Below are 20,519 nucleotides of genomic sequence, written 5' to 3' on the forward strand. Positions count from 1 at the left end.
TAAAAAAGTTACATTTTCTCTTTCATTAAAAGATCATGCATCCAAGAGTACCTTTTGTTATTCAAACGTAGATGTCTGTTTTGTGTGTTTAAGAGGAGCAACACAGAAGACGTGATGTCATGAATATGAATTGCTTACTTTTCAGACCCACCAGCCTCACTCCCGCTGTAACTTATACTACAGTTTATTCCACATATTTTAGGAATTAAGGGTACAAGGTACTCCAAAATGATCCGCAGCGGTTAATAACAATAAACCAAACGTCTCTATTCCTTACCTGTCGTTATTTATTGCTTCATAGACACATGCTTTACTCCTCCATGTCTCTGTGCTCTCAATTTGCAATACACAACGATACACAAAACAAGTTAAGATAAACAATCTATACAATAATAGACATGTTTAACAACTTATAATATAACTAATAACATAATCTATATGTATGATGCCCCTTTCTCAATAACCAAAATAATTCAAAACCGGCACAAGTCGATTGAATCCCTGGTTTGGTTTCTACTGCCCCCTGCTGGTGGAGACGCTGAACACGTTGACTCCGGGTCTCCTCGCACACTCCATGCGGGGATACAGAGACCCAGGACCTGGACCACCTCGGTCCCTGCAGACTGATCCACCCAGCAGACGGAACCACAGGTGAAAGGTAAGGGAAGCGAACCCCACGGAAAAAACAACGCATCTGAGGTGAAAGCGTTTGACATGAATGCGGTTTGTGTTCAGCAGGCAGCGGTCGGTGCAGCAAACGTGTTTTCATGGGGGGAAAATCGTACTCCACATACGGGGGTTACATATATACTTCATTGTTAAATGTGATGAATTTGGCCTCGGTTAAGAATTAACTGAACGTAAGAAATGAGGTAATCTGGTATATTAAAGTGAAAAGGCTCGTTCATAGAAAAAGTACTTTCTATGACATGCTGATGAACAAAGAAGCATTAAACTCACACGTTTCAGCGCAGGATGGCAGATGCCTTCCAGTTTGTTTGTTGCAATGACGTTATTGAATATCTAAATTGTTCTTGATAATATATAGATCCTGTATTTTACCTTCACAGTTTAATGTGGAAGACCTGTCCATCATACATGTGTACTGATTGGGACACTTTTAAGTCGTCTGTTTGTGCTAAACAAGACATATCAGAGGAGCCTAAACCTGTAAGTTACTTTAGAGAAAAATAATAATTCTATTTATTTTGTACTGGTGTGTTTACTGTGTGTCATCATATCAACTTTAGATTTTCTTTTAAAACCTTTTTTTGAAAAGTAGTGAGCTATCTGTCACAAAGTGGAAAGGGAGAGACAGATGGACGTGGAGGCAAAGAGCGAGGTCCCTGTGCGAGTGTTTGTGTTTCGCCTTTATTTATTCAGGGGAAGGTTGTCATGTGGTTTTTCTCGGAAAAATATGATGGAAACCTCCAGTTATCCAACATCGGTGTACACGGTTTCTCCACTTGGAACCACCACAGCTGATGGGGTAAAGGAGAGCCCCTGTGGAGGGATTTCAACCAACAACCTTTCAATCACCGGTGACAGACAGTTTTGGGATACCACGTGATATGCTAACCCTCACCCTTTGGTCCAGAAATAATCTCCACATTTAGGTGAATAAACAAGGTAGAAGGTGTAATATGGTCGCTTGTTTGGGTTCTTCTCGGAACATCTACCTGTGTGTGAGTCTCCTATTAGCACAGTTGTTTTGCTCCAGCAGAAAGGTAAACGTCAGTGACTGCTGGGATTTTAAAGTCCACACAGCCAGGTTTGTTTAACACCAGGCCAGCTGAATGTTTGAAGCATTAATGTCTCACAGTGGAGCGCTATGTGCTGGACAAGGCCGCCATTGAGGGCTGTGACGTGAGGTGGTGGTGGTGGTGTGTGGGGGGGGTCAGGTGCTAGTTTTAGGGGGGTTTGAGAGTGGTTGGCTCACCGTTGCAGCGGGTTGTGGATTAATGGAAATGAAGCAAACCAGCCCAGATGCATTCTCAAAACAAAACGAAGTGATTCAGAAGTCACTGTTGGACTCACTCTGGCTGCTCGGCAGGCCGTTTTATTGTTTATTTTCTTTTGTTCCCCTGCTTCGCTATAATGTCGGCCTCGCTGTGCCTGTAATCATTCAGCCCCGGCAGTGACAGGAGGGCTGCAACAACAAAAAAAAAGAAACGAGCCAGAGGAGGTCATGGTGAAGTTTGCACAGGAAGGATCCATTCGTCCTCTCATAGGGAGGAGAGAGGGGGGGGCGGGGGGGGCTGAGAGAGATGAATGTTCCGCTGTGTAAAAGGTTGGAGAAGAGGCCACGTTATTTGTCTCTCACGCTCCCGCTGGGCTCACGAGAAGCGGAGCGATAGTGACGTTTTTTTTCCTCCCCGCTGGATATGATTTATTGGTTCCATTAATTTCTGAATGGGAGGTCAGCAACCCCACCTCCTCAGATTGGCACCTCTGTAGCCGTGCCTAACTGGCACAAAAAACACCTGTCATGTTTCCCGCCGGTCGACACGAGCACTGTCCACATTAAAGACGGGACATTTGGAATTTGTGTGAAAACGTGTTTCTGTGTGAGGTTCGTTCTTGACCTTTTGAACCCACGTGATGATTTCCGGTAAAATAGTTCAAACCAAAGGTTCACCCACTACCGGAGTCGTTTTTTGCAAGTGTACCAGCAACCCGTCAGGCACGAGAACATTTCCGATGGAGGGTTTTTTGTGGCGTTAGCGGGTCGCTTTGGGTAAACAGCCTGGTGGCCATCGGGTGACTCTGAAGGCCGGGCTCTGTTTGGGCAAACGCAGTGTTTGTCCGAGCTAATTGGGTTTTTCTGTTGACTCTTGGGCCCCTCTGTCGTTCGCACGTCGGTGATACTGCGGCGCCGGGCTCCACCGCGCTTTGAAACTGACCTCGGATCACTCTGTGTGCTCTTAGATCTCTTTAGATTTTCCTATTCGAGTGGCTGGAAGTGCCCAATAGTCTGATAAATGACTGGAGGCGGCGCTTTGAAAGGAACAAAAAGGGAGTCAAGTGGCTTCTGATGGCCTGACGACTGCACGTCTCATGCAAAGCTTATTTCTGCATTAAAACACGCACAAAGAGTATGTGCCAGTGCGTATTTGTCCCGTAATGAAACACACTTATTTTTTGCATGGACACCTTCATGGATTTTGTGTTAAAAGTCCAAAGCATCCTGCTGTTTTTCCCTCGCGAGGCATGAATGTGAATAGAACGAATAATCAGCTTGGAAGTCGCAGCACTTTGTTGAATCAGGTGTCGACCTCTCTCCGGTCCGTGGATGTTCTGTGAGTCCGCCTGAGCGAGGACGTGTTTGTCAGTCTGTTCACGTGTTGCCCGATTACAGCCTCGAGATGACCTCATTTTTACCAAAATAAAAGACTGGATCTCTTCGCAATAACAAAACCACGCTCGCACACGGCAGACATGCCTCTCTATTCAGGGACTTAAGTTCGTTCTGCACAAACAGGAATGCTCCCCCCCCACCACCCTCACACACACACACACACACACACACACACACCCCTTTACTCCCCCCTGCCTTCCCTCTCCACCGCCCTGCACACACTCTGGTCAGCGTGCCACTGTGTGTCGACGAGTAACAACTTCCCTCTCACCATGTGAAGGACCTCGTCTCCCGGTTCAGTTTGGTGATGGTGAACAAGTAAGTTTGATCTACTTGTTCATCTTTATATATTCATGCCCGTGTATCGAAATCTATTTATATGTATTGGCTGTTTCTGTGCAATTACTTCTTCTTTTGTGTGGTCCTTTCTGTCTTTGTGTCCAAGTTTTTCTGCATCTTTCCTAATTTCTCCATAAGTGATCCACACCAGGACCCCCCCCCCCCCCCCCCTCCTCTTTTCTTTCCCATCCTTAGCGTGAATGGCTCTGTCTGTCTCGCTCTCTCTGCATTTGGCAATAATGTGTGTTATTGGTTCTGGTATTGTATAGTGTGGATATTTCCTTTGTTCTGTCTGAGTGATGTAATTGGCATCAGGATGGTTTTGGGAGAGAAACGCGGAGGGTAAAGAAAAGCTTGGATCGATCCAGCCTCGGGCTGGATTCAGTTTTTCTTCAACGGATGAGCAATCAGTCTTTTTTTCAGACGAGAGCCCCATGTTGCACTGATTGTAACCACTGGTTACGTTCTTGGGATACTGGTGAGTTTTATTTTGGACGAGGAGCTACTTCCATTCTCTCTCAGTCTTTTTTTTCTCCCAAAAAAGAATTGTGGGCACCAGGACTGGCATCACTAGTTGATTAGGCGACTAATAACACTTATTGTTTCTTTATGAGAGTAGGGAATGAGCCATGACCAGAGAATACTATTCATATCTTATGATAATATTTACTGATATTCTTCGTAGGTAAGATTAATAAGATATAATAATTAGTAATAACATTGAGAAATTGACTACAGCCCCAATTGGATGTGTTGCATTAATCATTTAAATGCTATTAATGTCACCCAAGAGTTCAAAAGACAGTCGGCAGACCGTATAAATGAGATAACAAAATCCAAACCTCTAGTTTGTATTGCCTCGTCCAACACTAGAAATTGCATGCAAGCATAATGGCTGGACTTTTTTTTAACCTCCCCGCTTGATATCAAATAGGGATGATTTATACCTGTGCAACAATATTGTAGTCACAAATAGTTAAAATGCAATTAATTCCGATACAATAGCTGTCATTTCACACCACCCTTGCGAGGCTTATTGTAGCACCTTTAATATTATTATTATTACTTGAGAGTGATCTTGCACTTTCCCGCCTTTCTCTGGAGCTCCACAATTCACCTCACTGGTTGGATGGAGCTTGATCAGTTGTCATGGAGACGGTTCGGTCATCGTCACGTGACCTGAACGCGATTCTAGCCATAACATTCTATTACATAACGATGTTTTTGGACAAAGTTGCCGCCTTTGATGACTAATGATATTTGTAAGCTTACTGAGATTAGAGCAGTAGGATTGTTGGTGTCAGTCCCTTTTTGTGTGGATAACATCTATTACACTGAGATGGTAGATACAATTTGAAAAGCATGTCGTAGTTCCTGATGAATCTGCTTCTAGCGACGGTTTACTCCATATCCAGAGGATTTATTGATTACTACTCTCCATTCAAAGCCATATTTCCTTTGACTGGGACCTGACTGACGTTTAAGTGCAAGGACTTTTCAAGGTATACCAAATTGGCATCAAGGTTCTGCCTGTGTGTGTGTGTGAGAGAGAAATAATTAAAAAGAATAACCATAAGGGGCTTTGTGTGATGTTTCTGGCCACTTGATGGATGCGGCCCCAGACTTTACTCTGCTTTAAGCTCCGGTTTGGTCTCCACCCCCACATTCACCATCTATTAGCTGACCTGTAGTCACGGCTTGCGTTCCTTACCTTCCTTCTTCTTTTTTTTTGGAAACAACACTTGACACTGGAGCATTTTCAGAGAACGCTGTCATACGTGTCCACCCCCCCCCCCCCCCCCCCCCCTCCGAAAGCCAAAAGGAATCGAGGCGATGATAAGAGCACAGAGGGGGGAGATAGGAGAGAGGGATCAGTGCAGCTGTGTGCCTCTTTAGGATTCCTGCTCTCCACCTCCTCGAGCCGAGGACAAACCTGGCATCGTTGGCTTTGGCAAAGCACCCGGGCGGCCATTGTGGCGCGGCCATGGCGCGTTAGTGTGTCTTTTTAACTGTGGCTAAACTCAGTCCATTCACTCGTAAAAGAGAGCGCCCATTGGCAGATAGTTGGCAGGTCGCACAGTGAGGCCATTCACCCCCGGTAAGGAAGGAGCTGAGAACACTGCCTCGGAAATGGTCCTCTCTGAATATTTTGATGGAGAGCCTCTGGATGCCCTCCGACTGAGCTGACTTCCCTGCTCGTTAGTATACCAGATTTGGGGCGCGTGTGAAGTCTGAGCTGCCGCTGGATCGATCGACAGAGAAAGAGGGATTTTTGGAGAGATTTGCTTTCGCCAGAAGCTGTTGTTTTGTGAACCCCCTTTTGTTTTTAGGGAGGTGTGTCTGTGTGTGTGTGTGTGTGCGGGGTGGTGGGTGGGGGGTTCGTCCAAGTACAAGAGGTTGACGTACAAAAGGTCAAACGCCGGACTCACTTGCCTGCGAGGTGTTATCAAGCATTTTCAAGTTTGTTTGCTTTTGTCAGATACATACATGTAGCTCCCCGCAATGGCTGTTTTGTTGGAAACAACGGAAGAGGTCTCGCGCATCCCGACAGAATAAGAAAACAGCACCTTCACAAGCGCGGCTGCCCTGCCGGCGTATTCAAACCTTTCAGCGAGCTCAGTGGTCACATGGCTTCCATGCTTTACTCTCCACTCCGTTGCATCCACTCTTTGCTACGAGGTCTCCAAGTGACACACACCGTGGGAGGGCCGCTTCTGTGTGTCGGAAGACAAAGCCGAGAGTGCCTGAATGGGAAGTTCTTGAAATAAATAAAGAAGGGAGGGCGCACAAAAAACACACACTCTGTTACCTTAATTTTGGAAGCGAGGCATAAAATCTAAAGATCAGTAACCGCCCAAAATTCAGAAGATTTGCAGTTTTTTTTCCCCGCTGATCTGGTTTCTGTTCCCAAAATCCAACGCAGGTGCGGATTTTCCTGAATGATGCTGTGCAATGTGTTATTCTACTGTTAATACAATACATCTTTACTATTATTACTTATTTATCAGTCATGCAAAGCTTTAATCCCAATAGTTTATTACCCGTGGATCTCCACTACTATGATTTATTATTTTGACGGCCGCTATAAGAGGGTTAAAATCTCTCGGGCGGAGGTCATATGTCTGGTTCATGTTCCCGTGGTGCCCCCCCCCCCCTCAGTCCAAACACAGCCAGGTCACATGAATCAGAGAGTCTGTGCGTTTCTAATCTTCTCACACGTTGTTCAGGCTTCACTGTGTTTTTCCAACGCCTCCATGAATCTGTGATGTTTTGCTTTCTCCCTCGCATTCAGGAATTTTCACCACTTGGGACCAAGTCAAAAATGTCTTCTCGGCGTAATTACCATATTTTTCTCTTCTGACTTGAACAAAGCATTTTTTACTTGGATTAGGAAACAAACGCCCTCATTAAAATAATCGGAGGCTGATCACAGAGTGAGAATCTGCCTCCGAACACCCCCCCTCAACCCCCCCGGCCTTTCCCAACCACCTCCCCGCCCCCTGACGGCCGGCCTCTCTGCAGAGCGCGGGGAGCCCGGCCTCAAAACAAAGGGGAGGCCAGCGGTGACGGGCTCTGCTCCTGTCGCTTCATTAGGCAGCAATGTGAGACCCAGCAGGTTGGGAAACCTCTGCTTTCACACACACACACACACACACACACACACGCACAGACACACACACATTCACTCCTCTTGGGGAGCGGTAGACGGGCGGGCATTCGCCGCCCCCCCCATTCTCCAGAGCTGCAATGAAACTATAGTCAATGCCGAAGAAACCTGCTAAACTCTGTTTTAGAAGAACTCAACTAATGGGACTCCCTTTTGGAGCCACAAAGGGGTTCATGCTACATCACCTCGCTGTGTGTGTGTGTGTCTTTGTCCGTATGTTCGCACCGCGGTGAGAGCACGGCTCCATTTGTCGCCCGTATTCCACCGGCGGGCCTCGCTGTGGGAGTTATTTGGCCTCACCGAGGGAACTTTCGCAGCTCTTCACCGGTTGTTTTGGCACGGCGTCCATTTGACACCCGTCATCGGGTCATCGCCTTCGGCCGGGCCCTCCTCGCGTGGCTCCTGGTTCAAAGTACACCCAACCCCCACACCCTCATCTGGCGCCGGGCCCAGGCCCGTTTGTGAATAGCTCCCCTCACTCAGAGAGATGGCACCCTCGGTCTGAGAGCCGGCATTGGCCTTTTTGAGGTGAATGAGCCGTGACCGAGTCCGGCTGACACCGAAGGGCTGACAGACAGAGAGCTAAGGGAGGCACGAGGGGAGGGGGGGGGGGGGGACAGATGGATAGACAGGCAGACAAGGACCAAGGCAGGCTGTGCCGAAATGTAAAGTACCGTTTCATGCGCTTACATCGACCTCCGTCTCCTCCTTCTTCCACCAGGTGTTTCCCGAGGACGCGATAGAAGACTTGATGTGGTTGTAACTATGGTTACGTCAGGGTGGGGGCCGTGGGCCCTCTCCCCCCGTGGCCTCGTGCTGGTCATCTGCTCGTCCGTGTGTCTGTCCCAGCAGCCTCGCATCCCACCGGCAGACTGCAGCAGAAAGGAGCACCCCGTTGTCTCGTACCAAGGTTGGTCCCATTAGATGACGGCCCCTCGTTTTCTTCCAGATGTTGCGGCTCTTAATGCTCCACAATTATGAAGGAAAAACTTTGTCTTCACGTTGCATCGCTGGCCTCTTGTGGGGGGCGCAATCTTGATCCAGTTGCTTTCCGGGATGTCCTCCGCGTTTAATGTTAAATGAATAAATAACTAGTATTGCAAGTGTGTGAGGCTTGTATTTACAATAGAGAGGATCACAGGGTGGTGTGTTTTAAAAGCTTCCGGCTAGCTGGTTCTATAAGAAATTAATAAATGTTTTGAATACAGCACGGCCTAATTAAATGTTCCTCTACAGCTGTCTAACAACTGTGAAAGGGCCGTTGATGTTATTATTTTTGACAAGATGTCAGCTCCCATTCAGCTCAAAGTGTTCGACTGGCAAACCGGGCTGCTGCTGTTTTGGATACATTCGTCCCTCAAGCCGGGCCGAGCAATGAAAGGGACCAGCATTCATTTGGACACCAACAATTTGCTGTTAAATCCTTGGGGAGGATTTAGTTTATATGCACTTTATGTGCTGACCCAAAGAAGATGGAAAAACCGCCAGAGGGTTGTTTTTTATTACTATTATTCATGGCTCCGTTTTAGGTTTCTCTGTCATCCTGCCAGGCAGAGGGTTTAAATCAAGTCCATTAAGCTTTCTCGAACAAAGTCACAACGTGCTCTGCAAGGTAAATAAATAAGTAAACGACAAATGAAAGTGCAGAGACTGAATTGATATAAAATCTAGCACAACGGGAGACTTGTGTTCGCTTTGATTGACGTTCCTGTTAATGTTGTGTTGATTGTGACGACCACAAGGAAAATAAAATCAACCCAGACTTCATTTGATTTGATTTTTTTTTTACAACAAAAGGATCATCAGGAGCTGCAATTTTGGGATCGTTTGTCACTTGTTTTAAAGTGTTTCAGTTTTCTAACAATCAAATCCACGTTTTGTCCGTGAAGTTGAATCCTTGAACTGTGCGGTTGGGAGACGTCGGAGCGCGAGGTCATGCGAGGTCAGGCGAGGTCATGCGAGGTCAGGCGAGGAGAAACGTGACACGTGGGGCTCAGCCGAAGCCCCCTGGTAGACGAGGGTTCCCGCGCCCTTCGCGTCGTTGGCCCTGCGCTACCTGCTCACGTCTCCTCGTCCAATGCTTCTTCTTCTTCTTCTTCTTCTCCTGTCCAGCGTTGAGGCCGTGGATGTCGGAGTTCTCCCACCCGGGAGTGAAGGACTTCTCCCGACTGGCGCCGGACCTGAGCAGAAACCAGCTCATCGTGGGAGCGAGGTGACAATCCGGTCCACGCGCGTAGCAACCGTACGACGTGTTTGGTGTGGTTTGACCTTTGAACCTTCCTTAAAACGTCTCTCTTGCAGGAACTTCCTCTTCAGACTGAGTTTGAGCAACGTCTCGCTCATACAGGTGACCTTAAAGACACAGTCTTTCCGCTTCGTTATTTTTCAAGAGTTCATTTGGCGGCCAACAACCCAACATGTTTGTTGTTCGCCCCCCCCCCTTTTGACCCCCCCCCCTCACCTAGGCGACAGAATGGGCCCCCGATGAAGATACAAGGCGCTCTTGCCAGAGCAAGGGGAAGACCGAGGTCGTGTGTTGTCCCGTGTGATGCAGAAGTCTCCGACCGCGCCTTTCAAAGTCCGAGCTGAATGTTCCCGTTTGATTGCCTGCAGGAGGAGTGTCAGAACTACGTCCGCGTGCTGCTGATCAGCGGGACGACGCTCTTCACGTGTGGGACCAACGCTTTCACCCCCGTCTGTGCGACCAGGCAGGTGGGTACAACGCTACGGGCCGACGGCGTTAATGTAGAGAAGTGCTACTCGGAGAGCGGTCGCCACAGGGAATCAGGAAAATGGAAAGGCCTCTTCAAATTCTTATTGTTATACTCGCTAAAACGGTAAATACTCTAAACTGTCGTCTTGTTGATCAATGAGCGCCGAGAGGGGAAATCTTCAACCCCTTTGCTTTCGATTCTTCCCATTTACGTAACATAAAGAAAGAGATTGAATCCTCACATTTGAAAAGGTGGAACCAGAACATTGTGCAGCATTTGAGCTCGATAAATAATAATAATAAATCATTCCAGACCTCTAAAAGAAAGGTAACCTTTGCAACGTATGCAAAACTAATAATTGGCTTTGTGATCCCAAAAGTAAGACTTTGTGAAGGCATCCATACCAAGTAAATGAAATACACCTGTTTATCCTCCTGTCAGATTAGTAACTTCAGTCGGGTGTTGGACACGGTGAACGGCGTCGCCCGCTGTCCCTACGACCCGCGCCACAACTCCACCGCCATGATGACGGAGCGAGGCGAGCTGTACGCCGCGACGGTGATCGACTTCTCCGGGCGGGACCCCGTCATCTACCGCAGCCTGGGGAACATGCCGCCGCTGCGCACCGCCCAGTACAACTCCAAGTGGCTCAACGGTGAAGACCCCCACCCTTTGCTCCAATTCGTCCTGTTTTCATCGAGCCTCCCTCGTCCCCACCCCTGTTTCATCCTCTTGTCCGTCCTTTTTTTTAGAGCCTCATTTCGTGTCCGTCTACGAGATCGGACGATTCGCCTACTTCTTCCTGAGGGAGACGGCGGTGGAGAACGACTGCGGGAAGGTGGTGTTCTCCCGGGTGGCGCGGGTCTGCAAGAACGACATGGGCGGACGCTTCCTCCTGGAGGACACCTGGACCACCTTCACGAAGGCTCGGCTCAACTGCTCGCGCTCGGGAGAAATCCCCTTTTACTACAACGAGCTGCAGAGCACTTTCCACTTACCGGAGCAGGACCTGATCTACGGCATCTTCACCACCAATGTGTGAGTCGCGTCGATCGACGACACGACGAAGCGCTCCTCTCCTCTCTCTCTCGTGCAATCCGCCTGCCCCGATCGTTTCCGATCACATACTAGGCTGTTGTTTGGTTATGAGCTGCTGATCTATAGAAACACTGAAAGCATCCAAGCATAAATCATCTGTGTTCACTTGACAATGGGATGGTTGGTTTATTTAGATACATACACTAAAAGAAAGTTATGGGAAAATCCTCTAAACGTCCTTTTCTTATGTAAAAAAAACTAATAAAAAGAAAATGCATTTATAACATAATCGTATTTTATGACTGAATTTTATTTATAATGCACCCATTCGGAAGCAGCATTTGCGTGATTATGGTGGCTGTATGTGAGTTCCATCTATAACAAGGCATGATTTTCTTAAATTGGTATTGTGTTTTCTATGTTTAAATTACAGCCATTTGACTATTTTTCCTTTTAGAAGTTTGGAGCAAAAAAGCATGATTTTTCTTCTTCTTTGCTATACCTGGTCGATGACTATGATTATGAGCCACTCATCTTTTTTTTCCATCTTCCTTTCTTTCCTCCCTGAATGGCGGAGCTCTGACTGTGATGACAACCCCCCCCCCTCCCCTACGTCCTCCCCCCGTCCTCTCCTTCAGGAACAGCATATCAGCGTCTGCCGTCTGCGCCTTCAATCTGAGCTCCATCACCCGGGCCTTCAACGGACCCTTCCGCTACCAGGAGAACCCCCGCACCGCTTGGCTCTCCACACCGAACCCGATACCCAATTTTCAGGTAATTCGCACATGTAGACAACCAGATGATGATGGATGTGAAAGCTGTGTCCTTCCATTATTTTCCCGGCTTTCTCTCTGGGAAGTTTTTTTTTCTTCCAAGAAACATTTTCATTTCATCTGGGCGTGCCTTGTACCGAGATAGAGATTGCAGTGGCACCTTTTCCCATCTCATATACAAAATGCTGCCAAAATGGGCCCGCGGGGACATTTCAGTCCATGTAATCTCTGCCTTTCAGAGTGTATTTTGTTTTTAATCTCAGATTTGATGTGATGATTTTTCTCACGGAAGGTTTGACTAAAAGATTTGTGACAAAACAAAGCTTTCGTACGGATCGTCCCTTTTCGGATACATCCACCTACGATGGCGGCCGCAAGGCTTCCAGCTTAAGACGAGTGTTTCCTTGTTGTCGCCCCTCAGTGTGGCACGCTGGAGGAGGGGGGGCCGGGGGGGAACCTGACCGAGCGCAGCCTCCAGGACGCCCAGCGGCTCTTCCTCATGAACGACGTGGTCCAGCCGCTCACCGTCGACCCTCTGCTCACCCAGGACAACCTGCGCTTCTCCAAGCTGGTGGTGGACATCGTCCAGGGCCGAGACACCCTCTACCACGTCATGTACATCGGCACCGGTCAGAGAGATTGGAGGACAGCTACTCGCAAAATACAAAAAAAAAATACAACAGTGTCACTGATTTACAGCGTTTATCTTGTCCAATCAGAATATGGCACCATCCTGAAGGCTCTCTCCACAACCAATAAAAGCCTCCATGGCTGCTACCTTGAGGAGCTTAGGCCCCTCCCCCAAGGGCAAATGGGATCGATTAAGAGCCTACAAATCCTTCACAATGACAGGTCTTTGATTGTTGGGCTTGATGACAGGCTGGTGAAGATCCCATTGGAACGCTGCTCCAGCTATCCGACTGAAAGGTATGATCCGGGAGACTTCTTTAAGATCAAAATAATTGATCAGAACAAAAAGAAACTAGTCCTGTGATTTTATTTCTATAAAGCAATAAAAAAAAAATGCATTCCACCATTTATACGGACCAAAACTGATGTGAACTGCCGCGGCATGTTTTTGCAGACGTGAACAAAGGTGTTCATTGAATTCCTTTTTTGTCAACCCTCTAATCAGTCAGTGCATGGAAGCGCGGGACCCTTACTGTGGGTGGGATCACAAACAGAAGCGCTGCACCACCATCGAGGACAGCTCCAACATGAACCAGTGGACCCAAAACATCACAGAGTGCCCGGTAAGAAACAGACGCACAATTAGGCCACTGTTTTGGGCTTTACTGTAAATAAATCATTAGCTTTCTATCAAGAGTTCAGGTTATTCAGCGAGGAGTCTTTAACTATTGGGTTGATCTAAAAAATAAACCAACAAAACTTTTTTTCTTAGGCGAATGAGACTTATTTAAGTGCGTGTGGCTTTGACATTAATCCCTTTCAAATCACCTCTGGAGGTGAGGAACATGACACGGGATGGCGGTTTTGGTTTGTGGGCGCCGTGGCAACCGTGTAACCACGGCGACGGCGACGGCTCCGTCAGCAGCTGCGCGTGCCGGTCCCGCTCCTGCGACGGACCTCTGGCCCGGTGCGGCGGCATCGAATGCGAAGGCCCGCTCATCCAGGTGGCAAACTGTTCCAGGTGCAGCCTCTTAAGCCACTACCGCCTCACTTCTCCGTCATTTGGACTCACACTGCATTTAACATTTAACAGATTAAAACGAACTTGATGAGGGTGGGTAGGTTTTTACCCCTGATTGTGACGCTCAGGAACGGCGGCTGGACCCCCTGGTCGTCTTGGGGCCAGTGCAGCAGCAGCTGCGGCATCGGATTCGAAGTGAGGCAGCGGTCCTGCAACAACCCCTCGCCCCGCCACGGCGGTCGAATCTGTGTCGGCCAGGGACGAGAGGAGAGGTGAGGAGGACCAGGAAAATACGCCCCCCTCCGCCCCCCCCTCCCAAGCGCCGTGGAGTAAGAATGATGCCGTGTCGCTGTGTTTCCAGGCTGTGCAACGAGAAGAAGCCATGTCCGACGCCAGTGTCCTGGACGGCCTGGGGCCCCTGGGCTCACTGCAGTGCTGAATGTGGAGGGGGGGTCCACTCCAGGACCAGAACCTGTGACAGCGGCAACAGCTGTCCCGGGTGCTCCATGGTACTGTAGTACTGGCAGAGTACTTTGAGAGCAAGCAGCCCTGGTGATTTAGAAACTGATGAATGTTTTAATCTTCCCCCCAGATTCTCTTTTAACTATTTCTATTCCCGGCTGCTGTTTTTTTATTATCTGCTAGCGTCGGGAGCAGCTGGGGGGTGTAGCCTGCGGGTTTTTTACGCTGTCCCGACTCCCTCCTCACAGGAAGCCGTCATCGATGAGCTTTGTGCTGCAAAAACAGCGCCACCCCTTTTACCTGATTTCCAAGAACAAACATCAACACTTTGGTTGTGTGTGTGCGCAGCGAGGTGCAGCCTCCCATGCCGCCTTAAGCTTAGCCTCTTCACCAACGCCGGGAGTCCCATTAAAAAAAAGTAATTAGCTGCGTTATCAAGCTCCTCCAGAAAAGAGCCGCATCATTTGTAAAGCTGAGCGGCGGCGTGTGTCTGCACAGAGGATTACTGAATCTTTAGGATCCCTTTTGTAAAACCCGCAGTGGAGTGGACCGCCGTAGCATCAATAGTAACGTGGTTCCTCCGCTTGGCTCTCCAGGAGTACAAGGCATGTAACCTGGAGGCCTGCCCAGAGGTGCGCCGCAACACCCCCTGGACGCCCTGGATGCCGGTCAACGTCAGTCAAGACGGGTCCAGGCAGGAGCAGAGATTCAGATACACCTGCCGGGCGCTGCTCCCCGACCCCCAGCAGCTGCAGCTGGGCAAGAAGAAGACGGAGACCCGGTTCTGCCCCAACGACGGGTCCGGAGCCTGCCAGACCGACAGTGAGTACTGGGAACGAAAGGGGAAAGCTGAGAGAGGCCCGGTGTGACACGACGGAGCCGCGAAAGCAGATTAAAAGCCTGCCGAGTGGCTGATGGGGGGCAGAGCTCCCGGTTTGCCACAGTAAACACAGCTGGTCCCATCGAAAGCAGGATGCAGCCAAACTGTAAGCAGACATCAATCACCTGACTGATTAAACACTTTGAACAGTCACGTGACAAGACGTCTGCTTTCACTCGGACAAACAAAAGATACAAAATCATGTTGATTTGGGTATTTTATCCCAAATAGGTAACTGAGCAGTTAAAAATGTGATTTAAATGTTTCACATTTCTGCCGTCCACACAGAAAACCTTAGAATGTCGTTCTCATTCAGAAGTAAATCATTTCTCATTCTGTGTGTGTGTGTGTGTGTGTGGCAGGTGTAACGGAGAGATAGTTCATTTAATTTTTTACGTCGCTCAGATTAAGTCTCACTAATTAATGTTTTATAACAGTCTGCTGAGTAAGGGAATAAAAAGATACAATCATATGTTTTATATTTGAACGTTTTTCTTTTTTTCAATTTATTCAGCAACGTCGATTTAAGATGTCCGGATCAACTTTCAACAATTCCAGCCTTCCCCTTCAAGAAGCCGTCGGTGTTTTGATAGTAATTCAGCGTAAACCGACGCGTTGTGTGTATTCTCCAGCTCTGGTGGACGACTTGGTGAAGATCAGCGGGCGAACACTGCCCCAGCCCCAAGGCGTGCGCTGGGGATCGTGGGAAACGTGGTCCAGCTGTTCCCAGTCGTGTTCCAGGGGCTTCCGAACCCGGAAGCGCAGCTGCTCAACCTCGGAGGGCCGGACCAACCCCGGCGCCTGCGTGGGATCCCCGGTGGACTACCAGGACTGCAACGCTCAGCCGTGCCCAGGTGACGGGGGAGGGTGTGTGTGTGTGGGGAGTCCTTGTCGCTCGGTGTAGTGACTGTACTGGGAAACCCCCAAAAAGTGTGTGTCACGTGCTCTTATGTGTGTGTTTCAGTGAGCGGATCCTGGTCCTGCTGGTCCTCCTGGTCCCAGTGCTCGTCCAGCTGCGGCGGCGGATACTACCAGAGGACTCGGACGTGCGGCAACCCGCCCCCCGCCGGCGGGGGGGACATCTGCATCGGCCTGCACACCGAAGAGGCGCTCTGCAGCACACACGCCTGTGAAGGTGAGTCGTCCGAGGGAATTGATGGTGTCTTTGCACCATCAATTCCCTCGCTCCATTGACCATGGTTGTTGGAGCCTATCCCAGCACGCATTGGAGGAAAGCTGTCAATGAAATTGCCTTATATTTGGTCATTGACACGTGTATCCCTTTTGTCTTTAAACCCCCACCCCCAAAAAAAACATGGGGAAATCAAATAGGTGCAATCAACATCTCGTGTATTCTGAGCCTTTGTACTCTGAACAAAGGAAGCCCAGTAGGGACACCCGAAGGCCAAGCTTTTTTGTTTATCTCATCAACACTTTTTACTAATGTTTGTTGGTGACGTGCAGGTGATGCATCTATAACACGGGCAATAGAATAAGAAGATCAGGATGCGAAGGCAGCCCTTTTCATGCATGTTACATCTTAAACGATCTTGCTTTTTTGTCTTTTAAAATTACGTTTGTTCAATTTAGAAGAAAAAAAACCCCGACTTCACTGCTTCTGTCCCCTCAGATTGGGGTGAATGGACGGGGTGGGGCGACTGTGACAAGGGGCTGCAGCATCGCACTCGCCCCTGTGGTGAGGACCAGGGCGCTGAGGCCGGTCTCTGCCAGGGTAACGTCACCCAGTCCAGGCCTTGCCAGCCCCGTGAGGTGCCAGGTAAGCACTTGCCTCAGTCAACAAATTGGCAAAAACGAATTGGCCGCGCGTAGCTCTTTGCCGCAGGCTGTCGCTGATATGAGCCGGAAAAATCCAGATCCAAAAGTTCAATCAGGCGCAGTAAGTGCCGACTTGTTCGCTGTGTGTAGAAATTAAAAAGAGGAATTAACTGGGCCGTCAGCATCCTGCCATGAGAACAGCGAAGCCTTTGTCTTTTCCTCCTGTGGGGAAGAAAAAGACGCAGCTGAAGTGATTTTGCTTCTGTCTCCATCTTTTCATTTCTGTTTGTCTCCCTTCAGTTATTTTACCCGGACAGGAGGACCAGAGCTGTGGAAGTGAGTGAAAACAAGTGACTTTTTCAGTTATCACCAGCCTGTCATCAAATAGTTATTCTTTCCTATGCTTCTCTCTATGTGCTAATAATAACACGCTGCTGCTGCATAGGGAAAGTTAAAGGTATCGGCTTTTCCCTCTCCCCCGGTGGGCATATTGACCTTTTGTATGATGGTTCCCCTCACGCAACATGGGACCGAGTTCGCTGGTGTAGTTATTGGTGTTTTGGTTGCACAGCATCCAGCCAGTGCCATCACGTCTCAGTATGATGGAGGTTCCTCCTTTGCCGCCTCACCGGCTGCAGGGCCTCGGGGTGTTAATGACGGGCGGAAAGAGAGTGTCTTTCCTTGGATTTCGCCCGGCGGAAACACATGTCATCAACAACTGGCCCGACCCGCGACGCTATTTGGTGTGATTGGATGGGTTTAAATTTTTGTTTAGCCTCGAGCCTCCATCAGGCCAAGCTTTCCCCTCGACTTGACGCCGCTGAAAACTACAAGCCATTTGCTGTGGATATTCATGTTCCCCGGAGGAACAACACCGTTTACGCCCTTCCTAAAAAAAAAAAAAGAAAAAGACACCAATTTCCCCAGCGACCGTGAGGCGTGCAAAGGGAGGATGGTCATTTGTCTCCCTTTCTGCTCCCAGCCTTTACTCTGTTCCAGTTGGTCGCCGTGGGCGCGGCCAGTTTCTTCGCCGCCGCTCTGCTGTCGGCGCTGGCCTACACCTACTGCCACCAGCTGGGCCGGCCGCCCGCGGAGACGGGCGTCATCCACCCGAGCACACCCAACCACCTCACCTGCAACAAGCGGGGCAACGCCACGCCAAAGAACGAGAAGTACATCTCCATGGAGTTCAAGGTGGTCGTTGCAAAGCGATTCTCGCGGTGCCGTTGCCTTGAGTTCTGCAGATCACTCACCTGCTTTTTTTTATTTTTTATGTCTCCACGCCACAGACGCTAAACAAGAACAATCTGCACGTCAACGACGAGACGTGCAACCACTTCCCCTCCCCGCTGCCCTCCGGCAACATGTTCACCACCACCTACTACCCTCCCAGCCTGGGCAAGTACGACTTCCACCCGGACTCGCCCTGCAGGACCTACATGCACAGCTGAGAGGAGGTCAGGCTCCAAAAACCAACCAGTGGTCTTCACTCGCTCATGTTTCGTAGATTCACTGTCACTTTCCAGTTAGACGAGATGTTAAAGACTCGTGCATGCGAATCGTTTAAAAAAAAAAATGTAAATGACATTCTTTAAAGAATTCTGCAGAATTTCCAGAACCATGTTCCCTTTAACATCATCAGTTTTTTGTCCTTCACGAGTCGCTTCAGTTTAAAGGTTTGGACCACGCACCATGTGTTTCCTCACCGTAGCCTTAGACCACCAGACAAACTTCTGCAAAATACTCCCCTTTTGTTGGAGGCAGAAGACAAAGTGGCAACACGTCGTGCCGGTCTCCGGCGAGGAGCGGCGTGCAGTCGACCTTCAGGTGCAGAAGACCTCTTAGACGCCGCGTGGATCTGGATATCACCTACACCGAGAAGAGACTATATCGCTTTTCCTTTTTCCTCGTACTGTAAAATATTTTATTGGACACACAAGTGTGGGATTGACTTTAGTTAAGAAAAAAAAAAGACAGAATTGTAATAATTGTTCCCTCACTGTGTGTGAATGAAGCAAAGAAATGAACTCACAGGTTTCTGGCTTATTAGCTTTAAATTTTCATGTTTAGCAGAATCCGCGATCAAAAACAAGAGGACATTTCTGAAACAAATAAAGTCCGGATAATATGAATTATTGTATCTGCACACGCAGATTTCACGGAGTGTATTTGAATCTGCGTCATCTCACGTCGTTAACATATGGGGCATGTTTTTGGCATTCACGCTCATTTCGCCCGGATGTTGCATTACGGTTATTGTTTCATAAATCACCAAAAATATTATGCAGCTATTTTCAGAGGCTCTCACCATAAATCAGCCACAAGCTTCTCAGCTGCAGTGCAGTGAAACACAAAGGTATCAATGTGATGGTTTCAAGTCTGCATCTAGTTTTTATGGTTTACTCAAAATAATGGGAAACGATGGTTGCCCAAATGCTAAACGATACTGCTTTTCAGTTAAAAAGCATGTTTTTTTTCTCCCATTTCTGAATATAAATAATAAAGTGTACATTATGTGGCTGACACTGTACAAAAGCACATTATTTATGTGCACAGTTACTATTATTTCCACAGATGTGAATGTGAGTCAACGGCTCCCCGTATGTGTAACATCACTGGTGCTCGTATAAATAGGTTTTTTCACATTTCAATGAATTATGAAAGCGTTATGCTTTAAAGTCTTCTATGCTTCCTTTGAGTGACACGTCTTGTAATCAGGGGTCAGTCATTTTAGACGTATCCTGGAAGAAACAGTTTAATGTGGTAAATCGATACAAATCATTTCATTATTATTAGCATTGATATTCCTCATATATCAATAAACTAAAATGCTACAATTTAGTTGCCCAACATCTCTATTTTTAGTTACAAATAATATTGTTCTTTACAGTAGAACATCTTGGAAATTATTCTGGATTTGCTGATAAATAAAATATCTACCTAAAGAAGAAGGCTCTTCACACAATACGGGATTGCTGGTATTTAAGCTACTCCACGCCGTTAATTGTATTCTGTATATCTCAAATTCCTAAATTGTAAATACTAAGAACTGAATTTGTGTGTTTCTTCATCTGCAGTGTTACATTGCATGTAACTAAGGACCCTGGCGATGTGTGTTCACATTTGGGTGCTTATGAATAATTGGCTGCATGCGCTGACTCACTTAGCTGAGTATAAAGTAATGTACAACATTTTTTAAATGTATTGGGCTTAAATAAGGGGAATATTGATTTTTTTAAAGAAGCCTTGTCACCCTGTGCGGTGACAGGAAAGGTTGTGTTTGGTATTTAAAGTCAACGGACCCTTAGAATTGATTTGTCGTGTTTGCCCAAAGCACCTCTGCTCTTATAATATGCGGCGATAATGTGTGAATTTGACTTAACACTGCCTTTTGGACACTGTGAACTTTTGGTACTCTATATTTTTGTATAATGTACGCTGTAAAAAACAAAAAAGGTGAATAAATAAATTTTGGTGCCAATCTATCATGGCTATCCATGCTAATAGTGTAACCACCATCTTAGAAACAACAACACATGGTTGTTTTTTTACCTGTCAACGAGACCCTAAAGATAAGCTGTAAATGTTTGAACCACAAATATCTGGACAGTCAAACATATTGAACAACTGCACCAGCTTAAACTCTCCTCGAAACACTTGCATCAAATATTTGTGGATGTAAACTACTGATAGGGAATCAATACATAAATACACACGTACTGTGTATACTAGAGAAGCAAAGTGGCCAAAAAGATGTAGATAATTCATCGGCCACAGCTTTTTTGTTCTTGTCCTGTCAGCCGTGTTGAAGTTGGATTTTTTTTAACTGATACACAAGCAGGAAGACAAGGTTACACGGTG

General features: G+C 47.7%; 1 protein-coding gene across 9 annotated transcripts; it reads left to right on the forward strand.

Moving 5' to 3' along the window:
• Window positions 1-518: 518 nt before the first annotated feature.
• On the forward strand, window positions 519-20,143 carry LOC120822013 (semaphorin-5B). Of its 9 annotated transcripts, none has more exons than XM_078099953.1 (23): window positions 519-658; window positions 8,086-8,274; window positions 9,477-9,576; window positions 9,666-9,711; window positions 9,830-9,892; window positions 9,978-10,076; window positions 10,520-10,733; window positions 10,831-11,116; window positions 11,755-11,890; window positions 12,311-12,518; window positions 12,609-12,816; window positions 13,025-13,142; window positions 13,356-13,540; window positions 13,669-13,812; window positions 13,902-14,049; window positions 14,599-14,824; window positions 15,515-15,736; window positions 15,847-16,017; window positions 16,513-16,659; window positions 16,959-16,994; window positions 17,641-17,852; window positions 17,948-18,115; window positions 18,370-20,143. In XM_078099953.1, exons 2-22 carry the CDS (start codon window positions 8,130-8,132, stop codon window positions 18,107-18,109), a joined length of 3,276 nt encoding a protein of 1,091 aa, XP_077956079.1. In that variant the 5' UTR covers window positions 519-658; window positions 8,086-8,129; the 3' UTR covers window positions 18,110-18,115; window positions 18,370-20,143. The 9 variants fall into 9 exon arrangements, with proteins under 9 accessions (XP_077956079.1, XP_077956043.1, XP_040037211.2 ...); XM_078099924.1 differs by lacking the exon at window positions 519-658 and adding an exon at window positions 3,542-3,676 and having other exon boundaries at window positions 17,641-17,855; XM_078099928.1 differs by lacking the exon at window positions 519-658 and adding an exon at window positions 3,542-3,676 and having other exon boundaries at window positions 17,641-17,855; window positions 18,423-20,143.
• The last annotated feature ends 376 nt before the right edge of the window (window positions 20,144-20,519 follow it).

This window comes from Gasterosteus aculeatus, chromosome 1 (genome assembly GCF_964276395.1).
Source record: "Gasterosteus aculeatus chromosome 1, fGasAcu3.hap1.1, whole genome shotgun sequence".
Classification (NCBI taxonomy): Eukaryota; Metazoa; Chordata; class Actinopteri; order Perciformes; family Gasterosteidae; genus Gasterosteus; species Gasterosteus aculeatus.